The 17,381-nt window shown below is 57.7% G+C and overlaps 1 protein-coding gene across 1 annotated transcript; it reads left to right on the top strand.

Moving 5' to 3' along the window:
* Positions 1-3,131: 3,131 nt before the first annotated feature.
* RGS14 (regulator of G protein signaling 14) lies at positions 3,132-16,683 on the top strand. The gene is given in 16 exon segments (XM_032464994.1): positions 3,132-3,343; positions 10,055-10,076; positions 10,266-10,444; positions 10,787-10,813; positions 10,815-10,880; positions 10,966-11,109; positions 11,522-11,665; positions 11,784-11,895; positions 12,210-12,319; positions 12,766-12,969; positions 14,720-14,796; positions 15,041-15,167; positions 15,273-15,354; positions 15,461-15,507; positions 15,587-15,701; positions 15,983-16,683. Coding segments are annotated over 16 exon segments (1,704 nt in total). The 5' UTR covers positions 3,132-3,298; the 3' UTR covers positions 16,186-16,683.
* Positions 16,684-17,381: the final 698 nt, after the last annotated feature.

Genomic DNA, 17,381 nt, shown 5'->3' with positions numbered 1-17,381 from the left:
ATATGTGTATATATACACACACACATATATATGTGTATATGTAACATATGTGCAACAACAAAAGCCCAAGGGGTATACCCTTCCAGAGATGTGTCTATATCTAAGCAAACAAGAACATGAGCATTCCACTAGACCCCCGTAAGGGCTGGATACTTATCAGCTATAGTCACTACTGAATCCCCAGCATCTAGAACAGTGCTGGGCACATAGAAGGTGATTAATAAATAATTGGTGAAAGAATGAATGTTTGTTCTAGAACCTGGAATAGGGTCATGAAGAATCAGCAGTAGTTTGTCAAAAAGAGGAAAGGCACTCTCAGCAAAGAAAACAGGAAATGCAAAGGCCAGGAGGGATCCTTGAAAGCATAAAGAATGCAAGCAGTTTGGAATGGCTGAGGAGTGGTAGGGAGAGTTTGGCTGAGGCCAGAATTCTAAGGGCCTTCAATTCCCAGCTAAGGTACATGGCCTTTTCCCAGAAGGCAATGGGATGGTGTTAAGCATGGGGGTGACCAATATGGGTTTCTCTGGCTCCAGATAAGATAAGGAGCCAATAAGAGGTCACTGTGACCAGATAAGAGAGAGTGGTGCCTGACCCAAGGAGGTCTCCACAGGGAAGGGTCATCAGAAGTCCCATGGTGGGGGAGGGTATAACTCGGTGGTAGAGTGTGTGCTTGGCATGCATGAGGTCCTGGGTTCAATCCTCAGTACTTCCATCAAAAATAAAGAAATAAACCTAATTACTCCCTCCCCCCCCAATAAATAAATAAAAATAAAATAATAAATATATTTTTTAAGTCCCACAGGAAAACTAGATATCAGTAACTAATTAATTCCCTGTGAGAAGCCACAGAAAGAGAAGTTGAGAAGTGTCCTGTGGAGTGAAGAAAATTAAACAAGGGCTATGAGATAGTAAGTCCCAGGGTTGGCTGGAGTCCCTGGGGTAAAGATGTGGTCAGAGCTGAAACTAGCATCCATGGTGGAGTGGTAGGGAGAGGCAGAAGAAAGCCTTGCTCACTGACTCAAATCCTCCCTCTGCTCCATGTTGGCCCACAAGCCGAACGTGCTGTTCCATGATTGGTTGCTGCTTTTGTCTCTCTTAAGAACCCATTGCTGAGGCTGGCCGACAGCTGCTGCTTCTTCTGCAGCAGGAGAGGATGCGCTTAGGAGGAGTTCCCAGGCAGATCCTGTGATTGGGTCTTTGCAGAGAGGAAGAAGCTGCTGTTAGAGACGGGACCAGCGGTGGCCCAGGCTCAGCTCCTGATATCCCAAGCACAGACATTCAAGGCAATCTCTAACTTGTCTAAACTTGGGTGACTCACTTCTCTCAGAGTCCAGTTTCCTGATCTGTAAAATGGGAATAATGAGCACCACTAACAAAGAGGTTATGAGGATCAAATGAGGTCACGTGTGGGAAAGACCCTATGAAGCTAGGCCTGGATCCACAGCACAGTAGACAGGCAGGCAGTCTCCAGTCACATCACACACCATATCAACCTGTCACAGGCATACTGACGCTGTCAGACATCTTATTAAGGCCCTCTTGACAATGTGCCAGGCCCCAAAGCAACCCCCAATATACACCCCAAGTATGACCAAATCCCTCTCTCTGGGTGGCCTAGAGCAAGGTGTCTGGAAAGAGGTGAGTTAGGACTGGTTGAAGAGGTATATTAACTAGGGCAATGCTAGTAGCTATAACAAATAGACCCTAAGGTGTCTAATGGCTCCAAGAAGTTGATTTCTCTCTTACTTAGAAGTCCAAAACTGGTGTTCCTGGTTGATGAGTGGCTTGCCTCCTTATGCTGATGCAGAGATCCAGGCTCCTTCCTTCTTGTGCCTCTACCATCCCTTAGGACTTCATCTTCTCCATCCAGCCAGCTAAAGGGGAGGGCATACACGGCTTAAAAGCCTCGGCACACATCACTCCACTCACATTCAGTGGCTGGGAACTAGTTGGCACATGGCCACACCTGACTGCAAGGGAGGCTGGGAAATCAAAGTTTAGCTGTGTGCTCAGGAGGAAGAGGATGTGAATTTGAGGTGAAGAGTCACTCGGTTTCTGCCTCCTAAAGTTTCAGGTCATGACCCAAGAAGGGGGCAGTGAAATAGAGGGTAGCATATGAAAGATGAGGTGTCATCTTATCCTTGTAGAAAGAGGGGCCCAGAGTGGAGCAATGGGCGACTTGAGGGCTACAAGTAGCCCCATATTCGGGCAAGATGCAAGTCCTGTAGCAGGCGTACGCTCACGTAAGAAAGAGGCCAACCGAGGACTCTGGCTAAAGGGCATGAGTCCATCTGGGACTGGACCAGGGCTGAGAAGGCAGGGGGCCCCTTTTCAGTCAACAGCACTACACCAAGGTGGGACTTTTACGTGAGTGACTATGAACGCACAGCTGCTTTTGGACACAGAGGCACCTGATCTGTTCCCTGCCCAGTGGGTGAGCGTGTGCATCCCTGGTTGCACACGTCACTGGGATGTCTGAGTTCATACATGCCTGTGTGCAGGTGTGCCTGTCACATGTACCAGTCCAAGGGACAGTGCATACATATGACCGAATGCCCTGTTGTCCCTGATGAGGGAGAACCTGTGTGTTTCTGACCTGTACACCTGAAAGGTCTGTGTGTGCATGACCATGCGTGCAGTGAATCCATTTGTCTGCACACCCAGGCACAGGCCTAGGAAGGACAGTCTGGAGGTGTCTCGGGACAGAAGTAGTGCTCTGCCCGTGCACAACTGCCGGGGGAGGGGTGCTGAGTGTGCACACGCCCAGCACCCAGCAGGTGTGGGCTCGGTGTGGGCTCAGTAACGTACGTGAGTGAACACTCAGGTCCCAGTGGACACGTTCCTACGTCCACAGGAGCCCCTGCAGGGCGTACAAAGGTGCCTAGGTGTGCGAACGTGCACTTCTGTGTGCCCAGACATGAACTTGGAACCCTCTGGGCTGGACCAGACGAGGCTGGGCACACAGAGGCCTCTGCCATGTGTTGGTGCCTGCGTGGGACACTGCCAAGGGTGTGTTGGCAGCATGAGTGTGTGAGCGTGAACGTGTGTGTGCGTGTGTGTAGGAAGAAGCGTTCGCTCTTAGACCTTGCTTCTTTCTGTGGTTCGGTTTCTATAGAGACACTTCCTGTGGCAGAGAAAAGAGGTAGTGAGCTGGTGTTTCAGGATGTGAGGGCCCGCAGGAGCGGAGCTGGGCTCTCTCCGCCGCCTGCCTGTCGCTCTGCAAGCTCTGGCCGGCGGCGCTGCCCACAGTCCCCATGGTGGGCACCCCCCGCAGCGGGGACCCGTGAACAGCAGCGGCATGCCAGGGAAGCCCAAGCACCTGGGCGTCCCCAACGGACGCATGGTGAGTGCGGGCTCCAGGCCAGGCCCATGGGGAGGGGGTGGGCACACCCAGGGTGGAGCCCAAGAGGCACACCCGGCAGGGCTGGGCAAGAGCCTGCATGCTGCCAGCGGGCGGGAGAAGCTGGGGACAGACAGCAGCAGGTGGTGGGACCTGGTGCCCTTACCCCAGGACCTTCCAGATGGCTCTGCTGGGGACCTGGGGCCACTCTGAGGGTGAGACCAGAGGAGAGCAGGCACAGGCTTCTGGCCCAGGCCCCACTCGTCTCCTACCTGCTACTTTGGCACCGTCTGGGGGTGCCAGCCTCCTAGGGTAGCAGGGACATCTGGCACGCCCTTTGTCCCCCCGGAAACTGCTATGGGGGCCAGAGATCGGCCCTCCCCTCTTCGCCCAATGACCTGATGCCCAAGGCCAGGTAAGGGGCAGCCCTTACTGGGTCACCGCCCTCCTCTTGGACCTGCACTCCCACCCTGAGGCTTCCTGGCAGAACTCGCTGTCCTTAGGCAGCGTGGGATGGGTCAGCAGGGACAGACCAGGTTGGTATAGCTTCTGCCTGTTCTATTCCCGGGCTACTAGGAAGAGTTGGGGGAGCTGGGCACTAGGGTGCCCCTAGCAGCAGCTGCCCCACCCCCTAAACCCGCTCTCTGGCTGCTTGGTGTCCGGGTTAGAGCTGCCCTTGGACAGTCCAGGGTCTTTATTCATCCAGCAGATGAGAGCGGCTGCGCCAGGCTTTTCTTCTCTCCCTAGGACACCAGCCCCTCCTAAAGACCCCAGGAAGGCTGGACAGTGTTCTAGTCTCTGACCCAGCCCCAGCCTAGTGCTTTAGGACCAAGCCAATGGGTCTAGAGAGACCTGGGTTCCAACCTCAGCTCTGTTGTCCCTTATAAGAGGGTCCTCTCTGACCTTCAGTTTCTTCATCTATAAAATGAGGAGATTGGAATGTATTTCAAAGGCTTGTTGTGATGATTAAGTGGAATGATGAATATGAGGCCCCTGACCCATTGTGGGGGCTCCATGAATGTCAGCCCAATACCTCCCCTTCATTCTCAGCCCCTCTTCAAGCATCCTCTGCTTCACCCAGAAGCTGAGCCACCCCCAACCCCACTCCTCCTCCCAAGCCCCAAGGCCTGTCCCCACACCTCTTCCTCCAGCTTCTTTTTAGTGCCCAGCCCCAGGCCAGCTGGGTGGGAGACAGGCAAACCCCTCCCAGCGGGCCCAGTCCCCCTCCTCACTATCTCTGCCATCAACCTAACTCTGAAAGTGCAAACACCCATGGGCCTCCCATTCCCGCCCTGGAGGCATGACACTTGGCTCACCCCTCCCTGGGCATCCAGGCAGAGGAGGAGCACGCCCACTCTCACGTCCACCCCAAGCGGGCAGCTGGGTTGATGCTTCTCAGCAGTGCCCAAAACTGCAGGACAGCTGAGGGGACAGATCCAGCCCCTGCCCTTCCCATGTCAACCTGTGGCTTCTCTGCTCAAAACTCATTCAGAGCAGGGAGGGGGCCTGGTCTCTGCCCCGAGTCCCTGCAAGCCCACCGACACTCTGGCTCCTCTCAGCAACCTGCCTGGGCCCGTTCTGAACTCTGCCAGCCCTTGGAATTCCAAGGGTCACAGATAGGCCACTTGATGGCCATTGTGCAGCTTTCTGAGGCCACACTCAGCTGAATGGGGAGGGGGAAGGACAGAGAGGGATGTGCATAGACGTGGGCCAGGTGTAGGCTTCCTTCCACGAGTTACCTCCCAAGGGAGGCTCAAAGGAGTCATGACATGCCAAGGGCAGCTGGTAAGGAGAGGGACCCACGTTTGAACCTGACTCTGTGCCTGGGCTTCTCCACCTCCCAGAACTGCCTGGCTCTGTCCTCCTCCACCTCCCCCTGCCGCCACCCCCACCCGCCACCACCTTCGTTCCCTGCTGAGGCAGCTTCATTTGTCAGCCTCGTCTTTCTGCCACTCAGCTTGTCAGACAGTTGCGATGAAACCTGTCACTTAGAGATGGCTCCAGCCCCCCTCCAGAGATGCCTTCGCACAGTCCCAACAGCCACTTACTTCATTTGTTCGCTCACTCAGTCATTCAACAACCCCCCCTTAGAACCTGCTCAGTGCTGGCCCCCTCCCAGGCATCAAGACCCAGGCCCATCGCTCTAGCTCCCAGTCTGGCAAGGCACAAAATGCACGGGTGCGAATACCGGCATAAAACTCCGGTTTGGGTAAGAGCAGCAGCTCAGGGACAGAGAAAGCTTGAGGAGGATCTGGGAGGGAGGACAAACCTTTCCACTCACTTTGAGCATTGTTGGCACGGGAGATGTCCTGAAAGGATGTACCAGCTGGAGGAGGGAATGGCATGGGGAGAGGCCTGCATATGGGGAAACAGTGTGTGTACAGGGACACGGCCCAAGGGCTGGCGATCCTAAATCCTAGAAAGGGGCGGTTACCATCGCTCTCCCTGAGGTCCAGCTAGTCTTCCTACCTGGGGACGCCTGCAAGGTAGAGCCCACTGTACCTGGAGTCCAGCTCGGAGTCGGGAGTCAGCTACACAGAGATGACTCAGGCTGAAGGGCCAGGCAGCCAGGACTCTCTGTGGGTTTACCTGGAGAGAACTCAGGGCCTCAGTCTCCCCAATCTAGGAGGAAATGAGATGATGGTATAGAGGGCTCAGCCCAGAAGATGCTCTCAGTAAATCAGCCCTTCCTCAAGGTCTGATCCCTCCAGAGGGCAGAGTTCATCCAGGAGCCCCTGGGCCCTCCACCCTCAACCCACCTTACCCATCTCTGCCCCAAGGGCTGAGGCCCTGGGCCTCCCCACTCCCTGGTACGTCTCCTGTTCACCCAGGGAGGCAGCTCAGTGGAAGGGAGACCTCAGGCTCGAGTCAGGCACACTTCAGGCCTAATTTCAGCTCAGCCGCATCTCAGCTGTGTGATTTCTCCGGGCCGAGGCTTCCCTATCTATAAAACGGAAGTAACAATACCTGCCACACAGGATGAGGATGTGAGGATGTTGGGAGAACACAGATGCATGCTGTCACTGTCAGAGAGCACCTGTCACACAATTGGAGCTCAGGAAATGTCAGGCCTCCCTCACCTTAGTATTCTCAAATACCTGCAGTTCCCCCAGGACCCATTTTCAAAGAAAAAAGTCTGGCAAACTGAGGCAGGACGATGGGTCGGGGGTGCCACTGACACCACACCCTTCCTCATCCTTTCTTCCCCTTTTCTCCCATCCACTCACCACTTCTCCTCGGGCAGGCCAGGCTGAGATGGGGCAAGGCCAGCACCACTCAGCACTACTTCCCCAGACTCGGGAGCCTGGCAGATCGGAGCCCACTCTCCGCCTTCACAATTGGGGCCTCGCTCATCCTTCCCAGCAGCCCCTGGAGGTTGGGAGTGCTGAGTCCCATGCTACCCTGGGGGAAACTGAGGCCCAGAGAAGGGAAGTTACTTGTCCTGGAGTAATGGATCTGGAATTGGGCCCCATCACTGCTCTGTCCCGCCTCTGGATCTCCATCCTGTCTTAGCCCCAGCTCTATAGGTTAACAGCTAGTGAGACAAGAGGGGCCTGGGAAGAATGGCGGGCCACAGAGATGGGTGTTCAGAGGCAGAGCATCCCTGGCGAAAGGAGTGCCAGTGCCTCCTGCCAGGGCAGAGGAGGGCTGCCTGGCCCTCACGGCTGCTTGGGAGCACTTGGGCAAAGAGGTGCAGGGTGACGAGGGAGTTAGGGCTGGTTCCCTCCCCCAGTACAGGCCTGCCCACCAGGAGCTGCCATGCTGGCAGGATAGAGGCCCAGATATGGGTGGGCAGAAGTGTGGTGGGCAGGGGGATTCGGGGCGGCTGGTGTCTGGGGATGACTGATGTCAGTGGGCAGGGATTGGAGAGTGGCAGGGTGCAGGGAGCAGGAGCAGATCCCAGGCCAAGGAAACAGCAAAGCAGGAAGCAAGAGTGTTAAGGGGTGGGGGGAAATAGAAGCTTGCTGGAGGGTAGGATGGAGGTGAGGGGGAGGGCAATAGGGGAGGCTTGAAAGGGTTCATTAGTCAGGCCCAGGCAGAGCCGCTGTAACCCAGCAACTGCTCTGCCTCCCAGAGCCGGGAGTGGGGCCTGCAGAGGGCCTGGGAGCCGGTCCCACCTAAAGACACAATGCATTCAACATGATGGAAACAATAAAACCAAAGAGGAGTAAAAGCCAGCCCAGGGCCCTCTGCCCTCTCTGGGGTCTGGGCCTGCCCGTGCGCACCTCCCCCGTCCCCCTGGGGGAAGTGGGGGGCCATGGAGAGCTCTGAGCAAGGGAGAGGCTGAGTCCCAAAGATAAAGGGGGACTAGAGAGAGGCCGGTCGGTGTGGGAGGAGGGAGGGCCAGGTAGCCACCTAGCAGCAGGAGAGGGCAGGAGGGCAGGGGAGGTAAGTCAGGATGGTTCCCAGAGACCTGGGCAGAGGGCAGTGGGTGGTGACTTCTGAGGCTGGGAACAGCCGCAGAGCAGCGTGGGGAAGAAGAACGTGGGGCAGGCAGGTGGGGGCAAGAGGGGAGATGCCAGGAAGGCAAAGAGCAGCTGGAAAGGACCTTGAGCTTCAACTTGTCCCCCTCACACACCCCAGGAGTTAGGACTTTGTTCTGCAGCCTCGGGAAATGTCTTGGATGAAGGAATCAGCCCAGCCACCCTCTGCACAAGCTTTCCCTGCTCCACAGCAAGGTCTTATCCCCACTGCTCCAGCTAGGAGAGGCTCTGGGAGGGGCCCAAGTTTGTAAAACCAGAAAAGGGCAGGGCTAGGATTTGAATCTGGGTCTGATAGACCTGATACCTATGCTCTTCCCTCTATGGCAGGGCTCGGCAAAGCTGAAAGCCGGAGCAGGGTCAGACACCAATGCTAATGCAACAACAGCAATAATAATGGGAATGGTCCTTGATTATTTATCACAGGCCAGCTAGTGCTCTGAGTTCTCTCTCTACATGTATCTGACTTATTTAATCACAGCAACCCTGTAAAGTCAGGACCACTATTTTCCCCATTTGTATAGAGGGAGAAAGTGAAGCACAGAGAGGTGAAGTATTCTGTCCAAAGTCACACAGCACAATTTTGACCTGCTTTCCATATATAACAAAAATGCATCAAACGGGCCCCAGAGACCTCTGAGGAGAGCATGAGTCCCTTCTAGGGGAAGCAGTTGCTGCTCGGTGCCAGCCAAGGTTGCCCCACTGGGAAGAAGCTTAGGGTAGCTGTGGCCGAAAGCTGAGGTTTCATGTAAAACTCCTGACTTTTAAATGTGGGAAACCCCTTGAAAGTTTAAAAAAAAAAACCCATTCTGATATTAATAATGTCCCACCTATTGGCAGGCCAGCTCTTGCCCACAGATGTGTGATCCAGCTGCTCCCAGGTGGGACTGGGGAACAGAGAGGGAGGGAGAGGCTTTCTGGGGAGGAGAGTTGCAGACCTGATTCCAGTGGGGATGGGATGAAGGGACAGGTGGTGGAAGGGCCTAGTGAAAATGTAGGAGGTGAGAGGGAGGGAGGAATTGGGGCTGAGTCAAGCCCTGGTGTTGGGAGCCCAGGCGATGGGAAGAAAACCGACGGCAGGGAAGCTGGTTCAGTGCCTTGCTTTGGTGGCGGCAGAGGTGGCTTCCATGTGGGACTGGCTGAGCTGGAAGGGCTTGTGGGACATTGGGGTGGAGATGTCAGCAGGAAGTCAGCTACGTGTGTTTGAAGCTGGGGAGATGTGGGAGGGAGAAAGGGCCCAGGACAGAGTCAGGGAGGGGTGGAGGCTGCCTCGTGTGTGTAGGAGATGGTGAGGAAGCTGGAGGAGCTGCTAGGAAGGTAGGAAGCCCAAGGGAAACCACTGCAAGAGTCATTTTGAAAGGAGGGTTTTTCTGTTTCACTAATGGTTGGGATTCCCAGAGAAGTCGGAGCTGTGCGTGGGGCTGGAAGGGCTGGGGTGGGGGAGCAGGGAGGATGGGATTGACAGTGTGGTCCGTGACCAACAGCATCAGCATTGCCTGGGGGCTTGTTAGAAATGGAGGGTCTCAGGCTCCATCCTGGACCCCCTGAACCTGACTCTTTGGAGGTGCCGCCCTCCACCCCCGTCATTCTAAAGCACACTGAAGTTTGAGAACAGCTGCTCTCTGCTAAAATATAGCACCCTATGCCCTGCCCAAGGTGGGGTGTTTCCAAGAGGAAACAGTTGCAATCAGGAGATCCTCAGCTACAGAGGCACATTCTCCTTTCCTCAAAGACAACAGCAAACACTGATACAGCAATTACCACATGCTGGCCCCTGTTCTAGATGCTGCAAATAGATTAAACTGATTTGATCCTCACAGCAGGCCCAGGAAGTAAGTTACTATTATTATCCCCATCCCTTGTTTACAGATGGAGACAAGTAACTTGCCCAGAGTCACACAGCTAGTAAGCGGCAGAGACAAGTTCAAAAGCTGGTGCTCCTACCCAGCATGCTCTACCCCCAGGCTAAGCCAGTGGGTGCTGGGGGTCAACCAGGAGGTGACTGGAGGGTCCCTGGCATAAGTCCCAGCACACATCGGTTGGCACATGATGGAAGGGAGCCAGGGGCAGCCTGAGCAAAACCCTAAGCAAGCAGTGACCTGGCTGAGAACTTCCAGCATGGCCCTCCACGCAGGAGAGAACACAGCTCCAGTCCTGGGGACTGAGCCTAGAACTGTCTCTTGAGAATCCACCCTGAGTTCTACTCTGACTTTCTACCTTGGGTTTCTTGTAGGTTCTGGCCGTCTCGGATGGAGGTAAGTGACAGAGGGTGTGAAGGAAGCCTGGCTGTGGGTGGGGGTGGGGGCTGAGGGGGTGTAAAGGGAAAGAGGGTGGGGATACCCCTGCCACTTGCTGTCTTTACAGGGAAAGTACCGGCAGATGGGGTTGGACCAGGGGCTGGGGAAGGCCACAAGGCTCACCTGCACTTGTCCATCCCCCCGCAGAGCTAAGCAGCACGGCGGGGCCCCAGGGCCAGGGCGAGGGCCGAGGCAGCTCCCTCAGCATCCACAGTCTCCCCAGTGGCCCCAGCAGCCCCTTCCCCTCCGAGGAGCAGCCTGTGGCCAGTTGGGGCCTGTCCTTCGAGCGGCTGCTGCAGGACCCGCTGGGCCTGGCTTACTTCACTGTAAGCCCTGGGGTGGGATGGGGAGGGCGGCTGGCAGTGGCCACCATGGGGGGGGGGAGGGAGGGGGGCAGGGGAGAGGGCATGGATAGAGCCTCAGGCTGACTCCTGTCAGCTGCCTCATCCAGCCTTTCTTTGGCACTCTCCTGCTCTTTTCCCAGCTGGGAAGTTTCCTTCTCTCTGCCTCTTATTTCCTCTCTGTGCCTCCGGATCTGACCCCATCTGTCTGTCTGGACCTATCTGTCTGGCTTGGCCTCTGGGACCTGCCTCTATATCAATCTCTTTGACCACATCCCCTGACAGGGTGTCTGTCTCTGACTGCCTCCTCCTTTCCCCCACCTCCAGGAGTTCCTGAAGAAGGAGTTCAGTGCAGGAGAACGTGACTTTCTGGAAGGCCTGCGAGCGCTTCCAGCAGATCCCAGCCAGCGACACCCAGCAGGTGAGGAGAAGGGTGAGCTGAGGCAGAGAGGTGGAAGCAGGGCCTGAGCCATTACCCTGACCTTCTCCTGCCCCTCCTACCCCAGTTAGCTCAGGAGGCCCGCAACATCTACCAGGAGTTCCTGTCCAGCCAGGCGCTGAGCCCAGTAAATATCGACCGGCAAGCCTGGCTCGGCGAGGAGGTGCTGGCGGAGCCTCGACCGGACATGTTCCGCGAACAGCAGCTTCAGGTGAGCAGTCCCAGGGGGCGTGGCATGGGGTGAGGGGCGTGGCCTCGGGGAGAGCGATGGAGCAGAGGCGGGGCCAGATCCAGGGGCGAGGCCGGAGCGGCCAGGGCGGCGTGGGTAGGGTGAGGAGGAAGAGAGCAAATCTGGATGATGAGACCCTGCTAACTTCACGGGAAGGGGTGCGGGTCAGAGGGTGATGGACCAAAGGCGGCGGTGAAGGGAGGGTTAGGGGCGTGGCCAAGAATAAGGGCGGGGACTGGAGCAAGGGGGTGGGTGGGAGGGGCTAGGGACTTGTTCCTTAGGTTGGAGACCCCTCCAAACCCAGCCCCGGGAGCTGGTCCTGGGACTCGAGCGGCGGGCAGAGCGCCCGGCAGAGCGCCCTCTCTTGCTCACCGCCTCGGCGCGGGTTCCGCAGATCTTCAACTTGATGAAGTTCGACAGCTATGCGCGCTTCGTCAAATCCCCGCTGTACCGCGAGTGCCTCCTGGCGGAGGCCGAGGGTCGCCCACTGCGGGAACCCGGCTCCGCGCGCCTCGGCAGCCCTGACGCCACCAGGAAGGTGCGGACCAGGGGCTGTGGGGGGCAGGCGGCCGGGTGCAGATCCGCGGGGCTGTGCCCACGGTCAGCCTGCGGGCTGGGGCCCGTCCCAGTGCCAGTGCCTTCCCTGTATCTTGCAGAAGCCGAAGCTGAAGCCCGGAAAGTCGCTGCCGCTGGGCGTGGAGGAGTTGGGGCAGCTGCCGCCTGCTGAGGGCCCTGGGGGCCGCCCGCTCCGCAAGTCCTTCCGCAGGGGTGAGGACGGGAGCCGGTCGCAGAGATGAGTGGGGGCGGGAGTTTGGGCAAGGTTTGAGAACACCGGTCCTGCAGCCCGTAAGTCTATGAAAATTGAAATGCAGATCACTGTGACCCCCACGTTCCCCCGGTGGTTCCGTTCCCACGCGAGACCCCAGAAGTTTGAGAAGCCCCTTCAGTAGCGAAGCTTCCAGGAACCCTAGCCACGTGAGACCCCCGCAGGAGGGCTCCAGCTACTTCCGCCCCGCTGGAGACAGTTCTCAGCAGGGGCGTGGAGGAAGGGGGCCTGTCTTCTCATTCTCCCTCTCCCTTAGAACTAGGAGGCAGCGCGGCAGACTCCTTGCGCCGGGAGTCCCAGGGCTCCCTCAACTCCTCGGCCAGTCTGGACCTCGGCTTCCTTGCCTTTGCTAGCAGCAAATCTGAGGTGAGCCAACTGCTGGGGGGAGACGAGGTGTGGGCTGGGGCCACCACTCAGGCCCCTTTGTGTGGCCGCTATCATTCCCAGTCGCTGGCCCCACTTCATCTCCCAGCTTGACCCACAAGGCCAGACCCTCAGCCTCCTTACTTTCTCCTGTCCTTACCACACTGGGCCATGCATGTCATGGGTGCACATCCTCTTCAGCCGATGTGTGTGCACGAGTGGGTGTCCAGATATGTAGCAGTCAGTGGGTGGACCTGTCTCTGGGTGCCCATAGTTTGGGTGAGCATACATGTATACCTGTAGGAGGACATGTCTTGCCTGCCTACAGGTGTGCTCTTGGGCATGTGTATGCGTGTGTGTGTGCCTCAGTCAGCTTACCTGTCTGCATACCTGTCTGTGTATCCTTGCTTGTGTACACATCACCTTCCCCAACACCTGTTCTGAATCAGAGCCACCGGAAGAGTCTTGGGAGCTCAGAAGGTGAGAGCGAAAGCCGGCCAGGGAAGTACTGCTGCGTGTACCTGCCTGATGGCACAGCCTCCTTGGCCCTGGCCCGACCTGGCCTCAGTATCCGCGGCATGCTGGCAGGCATCTGTGAGAAACGAGGCCTCTCTCTGCCTGACATCAAGGTCTACCTGGTGGGCAATGAACAGGTATGAACTTGGCCTGATCCCCAACTCTCACTCCTTTCCTGATCCTAATCCTGACCCCAATCCCATTCCTGAGTCTGCTCAGCCATGACCCAACCCCAATTCCATTCCTAATTCCAACCGCATCCCCTATTCTCACCCCTTTCCTAACTTCAGCCCCCACCCAACTCCGAAGCAACCCAGCACCAACACCTCACTCAAACTCAGATATCCACTCTCATCCCACTAAAATCCTATCCCGGCCCCATCCCCATCCTATTTTCCAGCTTCATCCATCATCCTTTCTGTGATGGTCTCTAGGAGGTAGATTCAGGGAAAACCACAGTTAGAGTTGGGGTTTCCCCCCATCATTTCCAGGATTCAGACTGCCCATCCCTGAAATGGCCATTTGGGGGAGCCCTCACCTCCTCTGCCACCAGGGCTGCCCAACGGCACCTAACCTATGAGAAACTTTACTTTGAGTACAAACTAGCATAGCTTTAAAGAGGAGTCTAGGAGAAAACTCTCTTAAACTAAACCATCCAGTAAGGGGGAATCTAAAGGAAGCATAACTGCATCCCAGAGAGACCCCCTCAGGACTTCATTTGCCCAGTAGACAGTTCTAAGGCCCTACCAGGTGGGTGGGCAGAGCCACCCAGGCTGAGGCCTTTCCTCCAGGTCCAAAGGCTAGAGGTGTGCCAGGCAGGATGTGATCAGGGAGAAGGAGGTGAACTTCCAGAGAGTTTCTAGGGCAAGCTGGGCATTTCTAGTTGGTCCCAGAGGGCTTCATGGAAGAGGCAGCAGTTGATGGGGATGAGGAGGAGTTCACCTGGCAGATCTGTGGGGGGAGGACCTCCCAGGCAGAGGTGGGTAAGAAGTGCAGGGCATGTACAGGGGTCTGGAGCATGGGAGTGTGAGGGCAGCAGTAGGAGGAGCTCTGCCCACTTTCTTGGGCTGCCCAGGCAGCCTCCGCAACCCAGATGGGTTTTTGTGTCTGCTAATTTTAACTTCCGCCCACACTCCACCTGTCCCTGCAGCACAGCCCAGGCCTATTGCCTGGGAGAGGCTGCCTCCCAGCCCTGGGCTGCTGCGCCCAGCAGGGCCTCAAGGGCGGTAATCACTACAGCTACGTTTGTGTAACTACTGTGTGCCAGGCACTGTGCTAGATACTTTACACCCTTCTGGCCTCACAGCTCTCTAGGAGGGAAGAGAGCCCTTCTTGCAGTGAGGAGACAAGAAGTTCCTTTATAGGTGGGGATGGAGATAAGTGGACAAGTGTCAAAAAAAGGGGCAAGCCCTGGGTGGCTGACCAAAGGTGGGTGATGAGGCAGGAAATTCATCCAGCTAGTCTGGTTGGGTTTCACATGCCTGAGGGACAAGGAGCTGCTGTTCAAGAGGCAGATCCTGACCTGGCTCAGGAAGAGGTGGCCCCATGATTCAGGACTTAAGCCTGCCCCTTACCCAAGCAGCCCCATTACCATTTCATGCCCACTTCACCCCCATGTTTCCCATAACTCTCTGTTCCTTTTCCATGTCGGTCCAGCATTCTTGCCACCCTTCTCCCTGGCCTTGGCCATACCAGGCTTCCATCCAACCTGATCTCTTACTCCATCCTCATCTCTATGGCTCACCGGTCCATTAGCCCTTCCCTCTGACCCTTAGGGAGTCTCAGCGGCAGCCATGGCAAGAAGTGATGGTGGTTCCCTCAGACCCTGGGGATGGGGGAAGTGGGGAGGAGAGAAGGGATTCTGAGACCCTGCCTGGTTGTCTGCAGAAGGCCCTGGTCCTGGATCAGGACTGCACCGTGCTGGCGGACCAGGAAGTGCGGCTGGAGAACAGAATCACCTTCGAGTGAGTGTCTGTCCTCCCAGCTTTGGGTCCGGGGTCTCAGCACTCGCTTGGGGCCCAGTTCAGGCGGCTGTTCTCCCTCCCTGTCCTGCCGCTCTGCTAACCCCGCCCCCTGGGCTAAGACCCCGCCCCCAAGCCGCCCCACCTCCCCTGTTCAGGCTCCACCCCCTCTTGGGCCTGTCCCAGGTGGGTTGGGGAGCCGAGGGGCCGGCGCTCAGCCCTTGTGCAGCGTTAGGGTCCCGTACAGGCTCGAGCTGGCGGCGCTGGAGCGCGTGGTGCGGATCTCCGCCAAGCCCACCAAGCAGCTGCAGGAGGCCCTGCAGCCCATCCTGGCGAAGCACGGCCTGAGCCCACAACAAGTGGCGCTGCACCGGGTGAGATGCGGGGCCGCGGGGCAGGGGCGGGGCGGGGCGGGGCGGGGTGGGGCGGCCGGGGTGGGGGGGCTGCCTGTCCCACGGCCTGCTGACCTGTCCCCGCAGCCAGGAGAGAAGCAGCCGCTGGATCTGGGGAAGCTAGTGAGCTCGGTGGCCGCCCAGAGACTGGTTTTGGACACTCTCCCAGGTAGGGGACGTTGGCCCCGGGGCTTGGTCCCCCAGGTCTGCCCTGACCCCAGAGGAAGCGGGGTTCAGGGGGAGGCAATCAAGAACGGTGGCGCTCTCTGCCGCAGGTGTGAAGATTCCCGAAGCTGGCGACACACCCCCTTGCCGCAGCCAGGTGAGCCAGAGGCGGGGCGCCCTCTTCTGCCCACTGTGTCTCCCCTCCCCGTTGTGGCTCTGACTCTATGTTCTCGCAGGGTGGCCAGCCTAGAATCCAGGACAAGGCCGCCGACCACCCTTCACTGCCCCTGAACTCGCTGGCCCAGGCGCCTAGTAGTATCACTGGGAAGCGGCAGACTTGTGACATTGAAGGTACATTGGGGATGATGGGAACTAGGAACCAGAGGGGTAGGGGACCAGCGAGGGTGGGTGGCATCGGAGAAGCTTGAGCTGAGGCAGAGGCTTGGATGTCACTGGGGCTGGAACAGGGTCCATTGGGGTTGGGGGCATCAGAAAGGCTGGATAGGGGGTAGGAGGGGTTGTTGGTGGGGGCGTCAGGGAGGCTGTGGCCACAGTAAGGAGAACGGGACTATGGGGGGCTAGCATAGGTGGGTCCGCACCCATTGGCCCCTTGACTCTGCGGCCACCCCCAGGGCTGGTGGAGCTGCTGAACCGGGTGCAGAGCAGTGGAGCCCACGACCAGAGGGGCCTTCTGCGCAAAGAGGACCTGGTGCTTCCAGAATTTCTGCAACTGCCTGCCCAAGGACCCAACTCCCAGGAGGCCCCATCACAGACTGAATCCGCGCCCCAGCCCAAGGGGGGCCCCTCGGACTCCTCTGTGCACTCGGCCCTCTGACAGCTGCCTGCCCGTCCAGGCCGGCTGCATGGCACCTGGCGGGCCAAGCATGCCATGGGCCCGCTCTGCATGCCCTGTCTGTGCCATGAGTGTTCCTGGCCCCTTCCTGCCACGGGCAGGCCCGCAGGAAGAGCTGGGAGGGGGTGGGGAGGGGACTCAGAGGAGTGACACTCCTCAGCTGCCACCACTTGGTCCCTTACAGGCTTGCTCGTCCATCCCTTGTTGCCAGGCCACCAGGGGGAGGTGCAGGTGTGCCCAACATGGAGGGGCGGCGTTGGCAGTGCCAGCCTCCCCACCATGTGCCAGGCCTCAGCAGGGAGTGGGAGGGGCCGGCCCTTCCCCGGGGAGCTGGTATGAGTAAGGCCTGGGGTGCAGGCAGGCAGCCTCTTCCTCTGCCCACAGACTCTACTGGACATACAGATTTTGCAGTTGGCTTGGGGCAGCTGGGTTTGTCCTGGATGTAAGATATTGTTATTATAATAATAATTATTATTCTGCCATGAGGTGTGTTCCTTGTGTGCCAGGCTACTCTGCGTGCCCCTCATAAAAAAAATACTGCGCTGCCTCCGTCACCAGGGTCAGTGCCAGGAAGTTCTTGGGGACCTCAGGATGTGCCCCCCAACTTCCTGTTGTCAGAACCTCTCTTCCTGACTACACAGAGTGTGGGGTGTGAGTGTGAAAGAGAGAGACAGCCAGAGGGAGGGAGGGAGGGAAGGAGGAAGCGGGGGAGGGAGGGAGGAAAGGGAGGGAGGGGCAGACCCCTCTGGGGAGCTGTGCCTCTGCTGGTATCATTGTGCTGTTCCTCAGTCTTTGGCTCTGAGTCCAGTGTTAGGTCACCGTCCTCTGCTTCTACTGGGGTCTGAATATGTCTCTGTAGACTTGGCACTGGGCTCCATTGGAAGCATTGAAGGCCTTGAGGAGGACACTGGTCTCGGAGCCTATGCGGGGAGGGAGAGCAGGGAGGACCCCAGAAGGAGGGCCCCGGCCTGCAGGCAGGACTCAGTCCCCGTGCTGCTGTGACCCAGGAAACAAGGGAACGTGGGAGTGTTGAGAAGGCACCTGGGGAGTGAGGGGCCCTCTCGACCACCTCAAAGAGGTCGAGCTGCCTTCCCCACTCCAGTTCTTTGCACTGGCTGTCCCTTTTGCCAGGACCTCCCCCACCTGCCCCCTATCTTGTAACTGGCTCCCCCACCTTG

The sequence above is a fragment of the Camelus ferus genome, chromosome 22, assembly GCF_009834535.1.
Source record: "Camelus ferus isolate YT-003-E chromosome 22, BCGSAC_Cfer_1.0, whole genome shotgun sequence".
Classification (NCBI taxonomy): domain Eukaryota; kingdom Metazoa; phylum Chordata; class Mammalia; order Artiodactyla; family Camelidae; genus Camelus; species Camelus ferus.
The sequence above is the reverse complement of the archived record's forward strand: the minus strand, read 5'-3'. Positions and strand labels throughout refer to the sequence as shown.